Consider the following 15,397-nt stretch of genomic DNA (forward strand, 5'->3'; position numbering starts at 1 on the left):
AATGCATATACAGAGTAATCACACCGCTGGGAGAGTGAGGCCATCACCCGGCAGACTGGAAATACAGACTACAGTCCACGAGAAGTTGCGTCCCAAATGGTTGCCAACCTACACTATATACAGTGCATTCGGAAAGTATTCAGACCCCTTTACTTTTTCCTCATTTTGTTACGTTAGTCTAATTAAAAAATGGCTTAAATAAAACATTTTCCTTATCGATCTACACACAATAACCCATAATGATAAAGCGAAAACAGGTTTTAAGAATCATTTAGTAGAGTATTCAGGCCCTTTGCTATGAGACTCGAAATTGAGCTCAGGTGCATCCTGTTTCCATTGATCATCCTTGAGATGATTGTACAACTGGATTGGAGTCCACCTGTGGTAAATTCAATAGATTGGACATGATTTGGAAAGGCACACACCTGTCTATATAAGGTCCCACAGTTGACAGTGCATGTCAGAGCAAAAACCAAGCCATCAGAACAAAGGAATTGTCCATGAAGCTCTGAGACAGGATTGTGTCATGGCACAGTACTGGGGAAGCGTACCAAAAAAATGTTTGCAGGATTTAAGGTCCCCAAGAATACAGTGGCCTCCATCATTCTTACATGGAAGAAGTTTAGAACCACCATGACTCTTCCTAGAGCTGGCCACCAGGCCAAAAGCATCAATCGGGGGAGAAGGGCCTTGTTCAGGGAGGTGACCAAGAATCCGATGGTCACTCTGACAGAACTCTAGAGTTCCTCTGTGAAGATGTGAGAACCTTCCAGAAAGATAACCATCTCTGCAGCACTCCACCAATCAGGCCTTTATGGTAGAGTGGCCAGACGGAAGCCACTCCTCAGTAAAAGGCACATGACCGCCCGCTTGGTGTTTTCCAAATGGCACCTAAAGGACTCTCAGACCATGAGAAACAAGATTCTCTGGTCTGATGAAACTAAGATTGAAATTTTTGGTCTGAATGCCAAACGTCACATCTGGAGCAAACCTGGTACCATCCCTACTGTGAAGCATGGTGGTAGCAGCATCATACTGTAGGGATGTTTGTCAGCGATAGGGACTGGGAGAGGTGCCAGGATCGAGGGAAAGATGAACGGAGAAAGGTACAGAGAGATCCTAGATGAAAACCTGCTCCAGAGCACTCAGGATCTCAGACTGGGGTGAAGGTTCACCTTCCAACAGGACAACGACCCTAAGCACAAAGCCAAGACATGGCAGGAGTGGCTTTGGGACAAGTCTCTGAATGTCCTTGTGTGGCCCAGCCAGAGCCTGTTCTAACATTTCTGGAGAGACCTGAAAATAGCTGTGCATCAACGCTTCCCATCCAACCTGACAGAGCTTGAGAGGATCTGCAGAGAAGAATGAGAGAAACTCCCCAAATACAGGTGTGCCAAGCTTGTAGCGTCATACCCAAGAAGACTCGAGGCTGTAATTGCTGACAAAGATGCTTCAACAAAGTACTGAGTAAAGGGTCTGAATACTTAGTGGCAAGAAAAAGTATGTGAAACCTTTGGAATTACCTGGATTTCTGCATAAATTGGTCATCAAATTAGACAAACATAGTGTGTTTAAACTAATAACACACAAATGATTGTATTTATCTTGTCTATATTGAATACTTCACTAAAACATTCACAGTGTAGGATGGCAAAAGTATGTGAACCCCTAGGCGAATGACTTCTCCAAAAGCTAATTGGAGTCAGGAGTCAGCTAACCTGGGTTCCAATCAATGAGACGAGATTGGAGATGTTGGTTAGAGCTGCCTTGCCCTATAAAAAACACCCACAAAATGTGGGTTTTCTATTCACAAGAAGCATTGCCTGATGTGAACCATGCCTCGAACAAAAGAGATCTCAGAATACCTAAGATTAAGAATTGTTGACTTGCATAAAGCTGGAAAGGGTTACAAAAGCATATTTAAAAGCCTTTATGTTCATCAGTCCACGGTCCATGGACCTCTGGTCAAAAGTAGTGCCCTTGGCAATAGGATGCCATTTGGGAGGCACCCTCAGACTTTGAGTCTGAGATAAACCTCAAAAGGTCAATATTATCCTACTCTTCCTTGATATCCAACACAGACTACCAGTGAGACTAGAGAGAAACCATCCTGAAGAGAGAAACCATCCTGACCTCTTGTAATAGGGAAATTACACTGAGATTACTAAGGTTTATATTTAGAGTTAGTGTGATTGACATAATGTGTAGCATATTGACATAAAGGGCCAGTTTACCAGAGACAGATTAAGCCCACTGCTGGACTAAAAGCATGTTCAATAGAGAATCTCCATTGAAAGTGTTCTTTGGTCCAGAACTAGGCTTAATCTGTGTCCAGGAAGCCAGCCTAAACTGGATAAATGTGCACTTTATTTGGGTTGGACTATGTTTTGGTTCTGGTGGTGGGCTACAGTACTGACCTACTGGAGTTCTGGTTGTGTTATGGTTGTATTGGTTTACAGTACTGACCTGCTGGAGTTGGGTGCTTGCAGCTCAATGATGTGGACCTCTTGGTCCTGGTCTGGTCCAGACAGGACACAGCCTTTAGAGGGCTGGGGCTCCACGTAGCCAGCTAGGTAGTTCAGAGACAGGAACTTGTTGTCAATCTTACAGGTATCTGAGAACACTGGGTCTGGAAGACGAAAGAAGAGGGTGGTTAGATGAGATGAGACGAGACTATGACTCAAGGTATAATTCGAACACTGGAGGTGATGTGATTAAACTTGATTAATCCTCACGAGCAAGAAGTTCCGGTGGAGGCAGTCAAGGTTAATACGTACACTTAATATACTGAAGTGATACTGGCAAGTGCAGTGTGCAAGTTTTTCATTTTCTTTCAGGATTAATCCTCATGAGGAAATGGGTGAGGTATTTACATTACTGTTCAGCCAACGTTTTGAGATATCGGAACACTTTGGGGTTGCTGGTAAAAGACAGGGACATACAGACAGCTTTTGCATTGAACACTATGATTCATGTTTCTGGGAAAATGAAAAGACATGTTGAACAATAGCCGTCATAAACACGTCCAATCGGTCATTCCTGTCAGGTTTCCCACCATTCTAAATTACTACCATTTATTTACTCAAATGTTATTATTCTCCATCCAACTGTCCGGGCATGCGATCCTCTTCTCAGTCTTTTACAAAACATGAAAAGTTAAGCCCAGATGCTTCCTTATTTGGCAAACAAGGTCTTGGACAATATAAACTAAAGAGGTTGGAATCTTCCTCCCTAGACCCACTCGTGCCCCCCTCTTGCTTGTTTTAAGTACCTGGTAGGACACAAAGCGGAAATCTGTCCAGCCTCATGAAAAAGTACCAGAGAGAGATGGGGGGGGCGGACTGAGGTAAACATGGCACGTTGGGCCTTCGCCAAGCCACAGTGTCTAATGACAGAGAGAGTGGCTGAATAGATGACTGCTTCAAGGCTAAGCAACCACACACTCTCTGTTTTCCTCCAAAGTGATTGATTACATGGAGAGAACAGTACATACCCCGGCTGTAATGTGTAATGGAGCCAGGACTACTCCTGGCAGTCACAGTGATACTGTCATGCAGTTGAAAGATAGTCGTTAAAAATGAGGTGCCCTATCTATCTGGATGTTGACGTAGGATGAAGTTGGACGTGCTGTCGGTTCGGTTTACAAAGGACCAGTGGGGAGTGATGAAGTGAAGGAAAGAGTGAAGCATGGCTTCAATGGATCAATCACACACATCCGTGGAGGAAAGCCCTCAACTTCAAACAGCCTTAGTCCCTGCTACAGTAACTCCACTGCCCGTTGGAGAGGAGACACCTCTGACAGTTTGTCTCCACTCACAGCTCACAGTTGTCAAGGAACAGTTGACATTTTCTATACCCATTAATGCCTTCCAGTTAGGTTTACTACAAACTCTGCTTCTCAGAAGTGGTCTTCTTACAGACAAGTTAAGGAACAAGGCCCTTATTATCTTGTTTATTGGTAGCTCAAGGGGTTAAAGCTAGAATCTTTAGTAGAAACAATAACAAAGCGATTCTCCATCCCTGTTTAGTTAAAAAGCGGAGGGATGGGCCCGGGGAAATGTAACCACGCTCAAATTCATAGACAGACCTATGGATGGACTGACCATCCGTGATATCAAAAGTATCATTTTAAACATGTTTCGAGGCTATGAAGTGTTTGCTTATATTTACATTGTTTACAAACAGAGTAAAACAAGCTCATATTTTGGGTTCTGATGGGGTATGAAAGTTTAACTAAGCTCATGAGGCATTTATAAGTTATAGTCTTCAAGAATCAATGGGTATATATATATTTTTTTATTTATAATTCCAAAAATGGATATAGCAACTAAGGATTCTAGTTTTAAGAAGGAAAGAATACCATAAATGGATCCCTCCTTTTGTGTTGGACCAAAACTGCTTGGAGACTTGAAACAGTCCCAGTAAAAAACTCTGTGCCGGTACAGAGTCAGTGTGTGGGGGCACCGGTTAGTTGAGGTAGTATGTCCACGTAGGTAGAGTTAATTAAAGTGACTATGCATAGATGACAACAGAGAGTGGCAGTGGTGTAGAGAGTGGGGGGGGGGGGGGGGGGGGGGGGCAATGTGAATAGACTGTGTAGCCATTTCACTAGATGTTCAGGAGTCTTATGGATTGGGAGTAGAAGCGGTTTAGAAGCCTCTTGGACCTAGACTTGGTGCTCCGGTCCCGCTTGCCGTGTGGTAGCAGAGAGAACAGTCTATGACTAGGGTGGCTGGGGTCTTTGACAATTTTCAGGGCCTTCCTCTGACACCGCCTGGTATAGAAGTCCTGGATGGCAGGAAGCTTGGCCCCAGTGATGTACTGGGCCGTTCGCACTACCCTCTGTAGTGCCTTGCGGTCGGAGGTCGAGCAGTTGCCATACCAGGCAGTGATGCAACCAGTGATGCAGTGATGCAACCATGCTCTTGATGGTGAAGCTGTAGAACCTTTTGAGGATCTAAGGACCCATGCCAAATCTTTTCAGTCTCCTGAGGGGGAATAGGTTTTGTCGTGCCCTCTTCCCAACTGTCATGGTGTGCATGGACCATGTTAGTTTGTTGGTGATGTGGACACCAAGGAACTTGAAGCTCTCAACCTGCTCCACTGCAGCCCCGTCAATGAGGATCGGGGTGTGCTCGGTCCTCTTTTTTCTGTAGTCCACAAGCATCTCCTTTGTCTTGTTCACGTTGAGGGAGAGGTTGTTGTCCTGGCACCACATGGCCAGGCTGTCTCGTCGTTGTCGGTGATCAGGCATACCACTGTTGTGTCATCTGTGTCATCTGTAATGGTGGTGTTGGAGTCGTGCCTGGCCGTGTAGTCATGAGTGAAATGGGAGTACAGGAGGGGGCTGAGCACGCACCCCTGAGGGGCCCCTGTGTTGAGGATCAGCGTGGCGGATGTGTCGTTACCTACCCTTACCACCTGGGGGTGGCCCATCAGGAAGTCCAGGATCCAGTTGCAGAGGGAGGTGTTTAGTCCCAGGGTCCTTAGCTTATTGATGAGCTTTGAGGGCACTATGGTGTTGAACGCTGAGCTGTAGTCAATGAATAGTATTCCCATCATAGGTGTTCCTTCCGTCCAGGTGGGAAAGGGCAGTGTGGAGTGCAATAGACACTGCATCATCTGTGGATCTGTTGGGGCGATATGCAAATTGGAGTGGGTCTAGGGTTTCTGGGATGATGATGTTGGTGTGAGCCATGACCAGCCGTTCAAAGTACTTCATGGCTACAGACGTGAGTGCTACGGGTCGGTAGTCATTTAGGCAGGTTACCTTAGGGTTCTTGGGCACAGGCACTATGGTGGTCTGCTTAAAACATGTTGGTATTACAGACTCAGACAGGTTGAAAATGTCAGTGAAGACACTTGCTAGTTGGTCAGAGCATGCTCACAGTACACGTCCTGGTAATCCGTCTGGCCCTGCGGCCTTGTGAATCTTGTGAACCTGTCTAAAGGTCTTAGTCACAAAAGCTGCGGAGAGCGTGATCACACTCTTCCGGTACAGGCTGGTGCTCTCATGCATGTTTCAGTGTTATTTGCCTCGAAGCAAGCATAGAAGTAGTTTATCTCATCCGGTAGGCTCATGTCACTGGGCAGCTCTTGGCTCTGTTTCCCTTTGTAGTCTGCAATGGTTTGCAGGCCCTGCCACATCCGACGAGCGTCAGAGGCGGTGTAGTAAGACTCGATTTTAGTCCTGTATTGACGCTTTGCCTGTTTGATGGTTCATCGGAGGGCATAGCGGGATTTCTTATAAGCTTCCTGGTTCGAGTCCTGCTCCTTGAAAGCGGCAGCTCTAGCCTTTAGCTCAATGCGGTAGCTGCCTGTAAACCATGGTTTCTGGTTGGGGTATGTACGTACGGTCATTGTGGGTACGACGTCATCGACACACTTATTGATGAAGCCAATGACAGATGTGGTGTACTCCTCAATGACATTGGAGGAATCCCAGAACATATTCCAGTCTGTGCTAGTAAAACAGTCCTGTAGTTTAGCATCTGCTTCATCTGACCACTTTTTAATTGATCTAGTCACTGGTGCATCCTGCTTTAATTTTTGCTTGTAAGCAGGAATCAGGAGGACATAATTATGGTCAGATTTGCCAAATGGGGGGCAAGGGACAGCTTTGTATGCATCTGTAGAGTATAGAGTATAGGTGGTCCAGAGTTTTTTCCCTCTGGTTGCACATTTAACATGTTGATAGAAATTAGGTAAAACTGATGTAAGTTTCCCTGCATTAAAGTCCCCGGCTACTACAAGCACGGCCTCTGGGTGAGCGTTATCTTGTTTGCTTTTGGCGGAATACAGCTCATTCAATGCTGTCTTAGTGCCAGCCTCTGTACAAAGAATATAGATGAGAACTCTCTCGGTAGGTAATGTGGTTTGCTACTTATCATGAGAAACTCTACCTCAGGTGAGCAATGGCTCGGGACTTCCTTAGATATCGTAAACCAGCTGTTGTTTACAAAAATACATAGACCGCCGCCCCTTGTCTTACAAGACGCCGCTGTTCTATCCTGCCGATACATCGTATAACCAGCCAGCTGTATGTTGATATTGTCGTCGTTCAGCCATGACTCCGTGAAGCATAGGATGTTACAGTTTGTAATGTCCGGCTGGTAGTTTAATCTTCCCAATTACTTGTCTATTTTATTGTCCAAAGATTGCATGTTTGCTAGCAGAATTGAGGGGAGTGGGGATTTATTCAATCGCCGCCTATTCCACAGAAGGCAGCCCGCCCTCCGGCCTCTCTTTCTCCACCTCCTCTTCACACAGATCACTGGAGTCAGGGCCTGTTCCCGAGGGAGCCGTATATCCTCCGCCCCGCCCCGGGCTCGTCAAGAGTCATAAAATAATAAAAGGATTCTGGTAGCCCATGGTGAGTAATCACAGTCCTGATGTCTAGAAATTATTTTCGGTCAAAAGAGAGAGTAGTGGCAACATTATGTACAAAAATAGTTTAAAAAAATAAGTTACAAACAACGCAGATAAACTAACAAAAAACTCCTGCTCCGGCGCCATTTTACAGCTAGCAATCAGAGCAGCGATTCTTCTCACAAACCTACTACAAAGACACACACCCTTCTTACAAACCTACTACGAAGACACAGACCCTCTCACAAACCTGCTCTGCATTTCCATCAGTCACTTCCTCCTCACTCCACTGACTCTGGGCTCACAGTCAATGAAGAAAAGTGACAAGCAAGGAAAGCAAACAGCCAGATTACAAAAGAAAGAAAAGGTCCTTTCCTCCCGGCCAAGTCTATTTGCTTTTTAAATGGAACTGAAAGCTGACCAGTGGAACTGAGACACAGAAAGAGTGTTAGCTCTGCTTCTCTGGGATTGTTTTATTTCTCTTGGGTCCAGTAAGTCCCAGGACTATCAATGGCCTCCATTGAGAGGCAATTACTGCGTGGGAACCACTTGATTAACGTTTAGTGGGGAAGAAAAGGCCTGTCACGAGGCAGAGAAAATATACTGTTAGTGAAGGTAGGTGTAAACGTCTCCCTAGGCATTCGAAACGGAAATGTGGCACTACCTTAGGACTGAGGCAATGTTTCTAACCTGCCTCTCAGAGTGAAACACACCTTCTCCCACTTTGATGTAGGCTTCCACTTGGAACCAATAGTTATCCTACAGAAGGGGCAGCCAAAGAACCCTGTATGGTTATAGGTAGCACCTTCCTCTAAGAGCGTCCTTTACAGAAATATTTCTAACTTCCCTCTGAAAGTAAAACACACCTTCTCCCACTTTAATGTAGATGTCCAGGGCGATCTTGAGTTCAGAGAAGGAGGTGACGGCTCTGTACTTCTTGGTGGCCCAGCTGAGGAGGTGCTCGTTGCCATGGGGAAGCACCTCCTTCTGAACCTGACAGTGGAGGGAGAAGTTCCCTGGAAGGAAGTAGACATCAGATCCCTCAGATACCTGGAGGAAGGAGAGATACCACAACGACAGTCAGTCAGAGAGACACAGAGAAGTGGACATCTGAGCTCTCTGATACCTGGAGGGTGGAGAGACACAATGATGTTACAGATAGACACTGTACATCAGGAGACATAGCCCCTAAGACATGTCTGTAGACTGCTATGGCATTGGGTGTACTAAGACGCATAGTTATAACAGCCTACAGCCATTTCTCAGGGCTATAGGAGCCACAGAGGGACATCACTTTGCCTGTGAGGAAAAGAGCTGGAGACAGGGGTTCCACAGAATGACTGTGATACAGTAGGTTTCTGTACGACACTATGGGCTGGTTTCCTAGCCACATATTAAGCCTAGTCCTGGACTAAAGAAGAAGATCAATGGAGAATCTAGAAGTAATTTTAGTCTAGGACTAGGCTTAATCTGCGTTTGGTAAACTTGTCCTAAGAGACTAGCGCTAGCATTATGCACCTGGTGTGTCAGTAACTCAGAGAGAGACTATAGGAACAATAATACGGAGTGGGGATTTACAGGATTTGTAGTTCTAGAGAACAATAAGCATGGATTTAATGGTCGACTCAGCGAAATGACAGATACTGAGATGAGCACTATGCGGCTCACTTTCTGCACCTACGTCATATCGCTGAATCTACCTTTAATATCAGTGGGTATGATTTTTTTTTTTTTTGATTCCAATTTACATCAGATAACTCTGGATTACTTTCATCTGTCTCTATTGCAGATACTGAAGGAAATACATGTATAGAGTTACTGAGAATATAAAATGGTAAAGCTAAAAAAAAAAAGTTGTGGATCAGACCTGTGACGTGATTTACTGTTAAGAAGCTGTGCTTTCTCTATTGGGCTCATGAAGTTAGTTTTCAAGACTTCCACTCACAAGGACTTCTTTGTTGATAAAGATATATATGCCCATAAAATCCAATGCTCTATTGACATGCTCATCCACTTTATGGGGAAAGACTAAATTCAAGACAATAAAAGTCAAGGCCTGCCTCGAGGCAAACAGAAAAAGGGCAAAGAGAAGACTTTTGCAAATTCAAACCTTCCATCTGAACTTTGCCAAAAGACATCTTTGACACTCCATCCGCGATCGTTATTTCAAGGCCTCTCGCAATGTGCGCTCCGTATTTTTACACATGGTCTCCTTACCATGCATCTTATTGTGTATCTACTGATTACGTAATGTTATTGTGCGTCATCACTATTGTGCAGTATTTTCTCAAAATGGCTGCATGCAGCTGGAGAGGTATGGTCGCTGCCTGTCATGAACGTAGCCAGCAGACACACAAACACACATATGATGGCATATGTTCACGCTACTTTGTCTTTGTCGTAGGAAACACAACTGAAAGACACACGTGTCTGTGTATGCGTGCTCACACACACACACACACACACACACACACACACACACACACACACACACACACACACACACACACAAATAAATAAATCCGAGGCACAAAGAAATAGACTACTTTTAGCAATGCAGTTTGTTTGGAGTTAGCATTATAATCTAAAAGTTAATCATTTTGCCATATGAGAGCGGGATAAATTGCATCCAGGTGTGATACAGGGGGACGTAGCCTAAGCCTAGGTAGGCAAAAGGCTGCGAGACCACAAAACCCAGCTGTGATACGCAGTGGGACAAAAAATGAGCGTAAAATGTGTGCGGAGCTCTGAGACCACAATGAAGTGCTGATTTGTCTTCTGGCAGGGAGGGAAACTTGGCTGAGCTTGGCGTGTGTGCATGCATGCGTGTGAGTGCGCAGAAGAGAGAGAGCGAGAGAGTGAGACCACCCCTTTGGCCCTTAACGGACCTCAACCCATATGCTTCACTTCATAGAGATAAACATTCACATGTGCTGAAAAAAAAACGACTGACTGTACTACAACTGTGAGCAGAGCTGAGTATCCCAGGCCAGCCAGGCAGCCCTAACACACGGTCTGGTCTAGATAACCTACCTCATTATATTTATCATGATGTTTTTCTTATTCCCACGGCCTCCTATCTAACATGGGGAGGGCAGTTGACCATGCTGCCTGGCAGGCCCAATTAAAACATTAACTCATAACACTTAGGATCGTTCCCAGTTTGTTGCATTACCCATAATAAGTTTTCCAAAGAGGGGGAAGAGGAAAACAAAACACATTATTTCAGATCATGGTGTTTGCTTGTTTGTTTGAAAATTGGGTATTTGGAACTCCAGACAGAGAGGTTCTCCATTTCCCTCCAGCACACACACAAACACACGTCACACACACACGGCCCAGCCAGCACCATGTGCAACATCTGCCTGACCCCTGGCCGCTCCTTTCTACGTTCCTGGCATTGTCACCACAGATGATGAATGCCAAGACCAGGGAGACAGATACTGTCGAAGAATTCACCGCAACGTAGCTATTTATTTTGAGTGATAACGTTTACTACAACTACGGCAGGAAGGAAAGGAAAACTTTAGTGGAGAAAGACGGAGTGCCGTGCCTCCGCCTGACTGCCTCACCTCAGCAATCAAAAGTGATATAGAGCCGTGGACGAGTGCTGAAACAAGGAGAGGAAGAGATGTCGGAGGAAAGGGTTGGGGTTTACTTTGGGAAACCTTGCCAAGCTCAGCAGAGTTCATCAATTTAATTGCGGCAATACGTCTGTAATTAGTCTGAAAGAATTAGAGGTGGAAGCCTGAAAAACCAAATTGGCTCCAGGCCGTTCGAGGGTGATTTAAAATGGTAATATGAAAGAAGAGACTCCGAGAGACACTGGGACTCAACAAACCTGCTCACTCTATCTAAACCAACCCGAGATCCTTACTCCGTTAGCTGAGAGAGAGAAAGAGAGAGAAAGCTTGTTTAGAAGAACGTGTTAAAAAAAAAAACATTGTACAGTGCATTCGGAAAGTATTCAGACCCATTTTGCCACATTTTGTTACGTTACAGCCTTATTCTAAAATTGATTAAATAAAACATTTTCTTCAGCAATCTACACACAATAACCAAAAATGACAATGCAAAAACGGGTTTCTAGAAATGTTTGCACATTAATTAAAAATAAAAAAGACATACTTGATTTACATAAGTATTCAGGCCCTTTGCTATGAGACTCGAAATTGAGCTCAGGTGCTTCCTGTTTCCATTTATCATCCTTGAGATGTTTCGACAACTTGATTTGAATCCACCTGTGGTAAATTCAATTGATTGGACATGATTTGGAAAGGCACACACCTGTCTATATAAGGTCTCACAGCTGACAGTGCACGTCAGAGTAAAAACCAAGCCATGAGGTCAAAGGAATTGTCCTTAGAACTCCGAGACAGGATTGTGTCGAGGCACAGATCTGGGGAAGGGTACCAAAAAATGTCTGCAGCATTGAAGGTCCCCAAGAACACAGTGGCCTCCATCATTCTTCAACAACTACCTCTTTCCCTACTGTATTTATTTTATTTATTTATTTTGCTCCTTTGCACCCCATTATTTTTATTTCTACTTTGCACATTCTTCCACTACAAATCTACCATTCCAGTGTTTTACTTGCTATATTGTATTTACTTTGCCACCATGGCCTTTTTTTGCCTTTACCTCCCTTATCTCACCTCATTTGCTCACATCGCATATAGACTTGTTTCTACTGTATTCTTGACTGTATGTTTGTTTTACTCCATGTGTAACTCTGTGTCGTTGTATGTGTCGAACTGCTTTGATTTATCTTGGCCAGGTCGCAACTGTAAATGAGAACTTGTTCTCAACTTGCCTACCTCGTTAAATAAAGGTGAAAAAAAATATATATATATAAAAATGGAAGAAGTTTGGGACCACCAAGACTCTTCCTAGAGCTGGTTGCCAGGCCAACTGAACAATCGGGGAGAAGGGTGACAAAGAACTAGATGGTCACTATGACAGAGCTCTAGAGTTCCTCTGTGGAGATGGGAGAACCTTCCAGAAGGACAACCATCTCTGCAGCACTCCACCAATCAGGCCTTTATAGTAGAGTGGACAGACGGAAGCCATTCCTCAGTAATAGGCACATGACAGCCCGCTTGGAGTTAAAAGGCACCTAAAGACTCTCAGACCATGAGAAACAAAATTCTCTGGTCTGCTGAAACCAAGACTGAACTATTTGGCCTGAATGCTAAGCGTCACGTCTGGAGGAAACCTGGCAACATCCCTACGGGGAAGCACGGTGGTGGCAGCATCATGCTGTGAGGATGTTTTTCAGCGGCAGGGACTGGGAGGCTAGTCAGGACCGAGGCAAAGATGAACGGAGCAAAGTACAGAGAGATCCTTGATAAAAACCTCCTCCAGAGCACCCAGGACCCCAGACTGGGGTGAAGGTTCACTTTCCAACAGGACAACGACCCTTAGCACACAACCAAGACAATGCAGGAGTGGCTTTGGGACAAGTCTCTGAATGTCCATGAGTGGCCGAGCCAGAGTCCAGACTTGAACCCGATCGAACATCTCTGTATTGACCTGAAAATAGCTGTGCAGCAACACTCCCCATCCAACCTGACAGCGCTTGAGAGGATCTGCAGAGAAGAATGGAAGAAACTCCCCAAATACAGGTGCGCCAAGCTTGTAGCGACATACCCAAGAAGACTCTATGCTGTAATCACTGCCAAAGGTGCTTCAACAAAGTACTGAGTAAATTGTCTGAATACTTATGTAAATGTAATATTTCAGTTTTTTTATATATATAAATTAGCAAACATTTCTAAAAACCCTGTTTTTGCTTTGTCATTATGGGGTATTGTATGTAAATTGATGAAGAAAAAAAAACAATTGAATACATTTTAGAATAAGGCTGTAACGTAACAAAATGTGGAAAAAATGTCAAGGGGTCTGTTCGTGCTGCTCTGTTTTCAACCAGCTGCAGATTTGCTAGGTCTTTCGTTGCTTAATTTGACCATATTACCGGACAGTAATCAAGATGGGACATACCTCTCCCCATCTTCACAACAACTTAGTCAATATGAGTTCACCATGATAATTGACCATCCAATGTTATACCTAGGAGTTTAGTACCTCTAACTTTCTCACTCGTCATTATTTAAGATTCATTAAGGATTATCTGCAATCATAAGCAATGTTTTTATCAAAGACTTGAAAATTGGGAAAAATAAGAAATTAGCATCTACTTTTACAAGAACAAATAAAGTGTGAAGCCAGGACTTGCAAAAGACTTGAAATCTATGCCATTTCCAAGTTAAGGTATTGTTCATTGTTTGGCTCCCAGAGTATTAACAATACTACAAAGTAGTGCTACATGCAAAGACATCAAAGTAGTGTTGCATGCATACACTCTTAGATAAAAGGGTTCCAAATGGGTTATTCGGCTGTCCCCATAGGAGAATCCTTTTTGGTTGCAGGTAGAACCATTTTTGGCTCAATGTAGAATCCTCTGTAGAACGGGTTCTATGTGGAACCAAAAAAAAGAGTTTAACCTGGAAGCAAAAAAGGGTTCTATCTGCAACCAAAAAGGATTATTCAAAGGGTTCCCCTATGCAGACAGAATCCTTTAAGGTTCTAGAGGTTCTAGGTTCTATAGCACCTTTTTTTCTAAGAGTGTAGACGTCAAAGTAGTTATACAACCATAGACATCAATAACTGTCACAAAGGAATGATTAACTCAATGAAACAATTGGGAGAAAAATATTCATACAATACACAGTACAGTCATTTTTGTCGGTTTTATAGTCCCTACTCTCATAACACGTACACTACTCATTGCCTTGAGCGTATCAGCCATTTCTCCCTGAGAAGAGAAGAGGAGGACCTGTCTGGAAACAGGACTGAACGTGCAGAGAGAGAGGGCCCAATCCCTGAACACATACATTTATGTTGTTTATCCATCCTCTTCTCACAAACAGAACCAGACAGACAGACAACCTAGATTAGTCCTGGGCTCATTTCACTGTATGACCTCATACCGAACGCAACCAAGCAGGGGAGCTGAATGTCTGTTTGGCCTCTTTCTGTCTGTCTGTCTGGAATCAGCTCAGGTTTGCACTCAATAGCCATGGAACTTTGCAAAGCCAAGAGTTTACCTCATTCTACCTAACTGGGCAAGGAACTAATAGAGCTAATCTCCAATGAGGTGTTCTTGGGCAGTCAAAGAAGAGGGGGTGCTTGGGTGGAACCAGGGATGGACCTCTAGTTTGGCAAATTTTCTTAAAGCCTGCTCTGAAAAATACTAACCTGGGGCTAGCGGACTAGCCTAACTTCTTTCCATGGGTGTAAGACAATGAGAAGGGTGTCTGCTGCTCTCCACTTCATGTCTGTTGAAAAGCAACATCAGCTTTGACGTCAGCCAGCCTCAACTGCTCAGCAGATTGCACTGAACATGCAGTGGGATACAATGAAATATTACGCCTGACTTTTCAAAAGAGATAGCTGCTGCCATAATTTGTCGGCATTAGTCTAAAATGTTCCAAAGTCTACAGTTCCTAACAGCCATAGAGAGCGAAGCCTCCTCACTGTAAGATTGGTCCCTTCCTTCCCTCCCCAAGTATAAAACCCAACAATAACATGTGCCTGCTGCCCAGTACCCTTTACGGTCCGTGGCTTTTTAAAAGCATATGCCTGTGGTTGGTTTCCTGGCCTCTCTGCCTGTGTGTGTGTGTGAACGTCTACATATTATTGCCATATGTGCTGGTCGGGTGAGGGGAGAGAAGAGACGCCGTGCCAAATTAGATCAATTATCAGAGTGTTGCAATCCTCCAGCTCTCTCGCTAAGCAACACGAAGCAACACCCAGAGTACAACCGGAGAAAACACCATGTCTGTCTGGAGAAGACGAGGTGTTCCAAACAGTGGGAGACAGGGAGGGAGGCCTCAGGGACAGAGAGAAGATGTGAGATAATAGAAGCGTGCTCTAATGCAGTGATGTTATGAATGTGATAAATGCTTTTTTGTGGGTGATTTGATCTGCTCTCTCTATATAGGCTCCAGAGAGCTAATCAAGTTGCTGG

The 15,397-nt window shown here is 44.4% G+C and overlaps 1 protein-coding gene across 1 annotated transcript in view; it reads right to left on the reverse strand.

Annotated features, from left to right (window-relative positions):
• Positions 1–15,397, reverse strand: part of LOC110521712 (transforming growth factor beta receptor type 3) — a 129,740-nt gene that overhangs the window by 37,528 nt on the left and 76,815 nt on the right. The window contains exons 5-6 of the mRNA XM_021599505.2: positions 8,235–8,418; positions 2,467–2,629 (exon numbers count right to left, since the gene is read on the reverse strand). Coding sequence (XP_021455180.2) covers positions 2,467–2,629; positions 8,235–8,418 — 347 coding nt within the window. The remainder of the gene's footprint in view (positions 1–2,466; positions 2,630–8,234; positions 8,419–15,397) is intronic.

This window comes from Oncorhynchus mykiss, chromosome 30 (assembly GCF_013265735.2).
Source record: "Oncorhynchus mykiss isolate Arlee chromosome 30, USDA_OmykA_1.1, whole genome shotgun sequence".
In the NCBI taxonomy this organism is placed as follows: domain Eukaryota; kingdom Metazoa; phylum Chordata; class Actinopteri; order Salmoniformes; family Salmonidae; genus Oncorhynchus; species Oncorhynchus mykiss.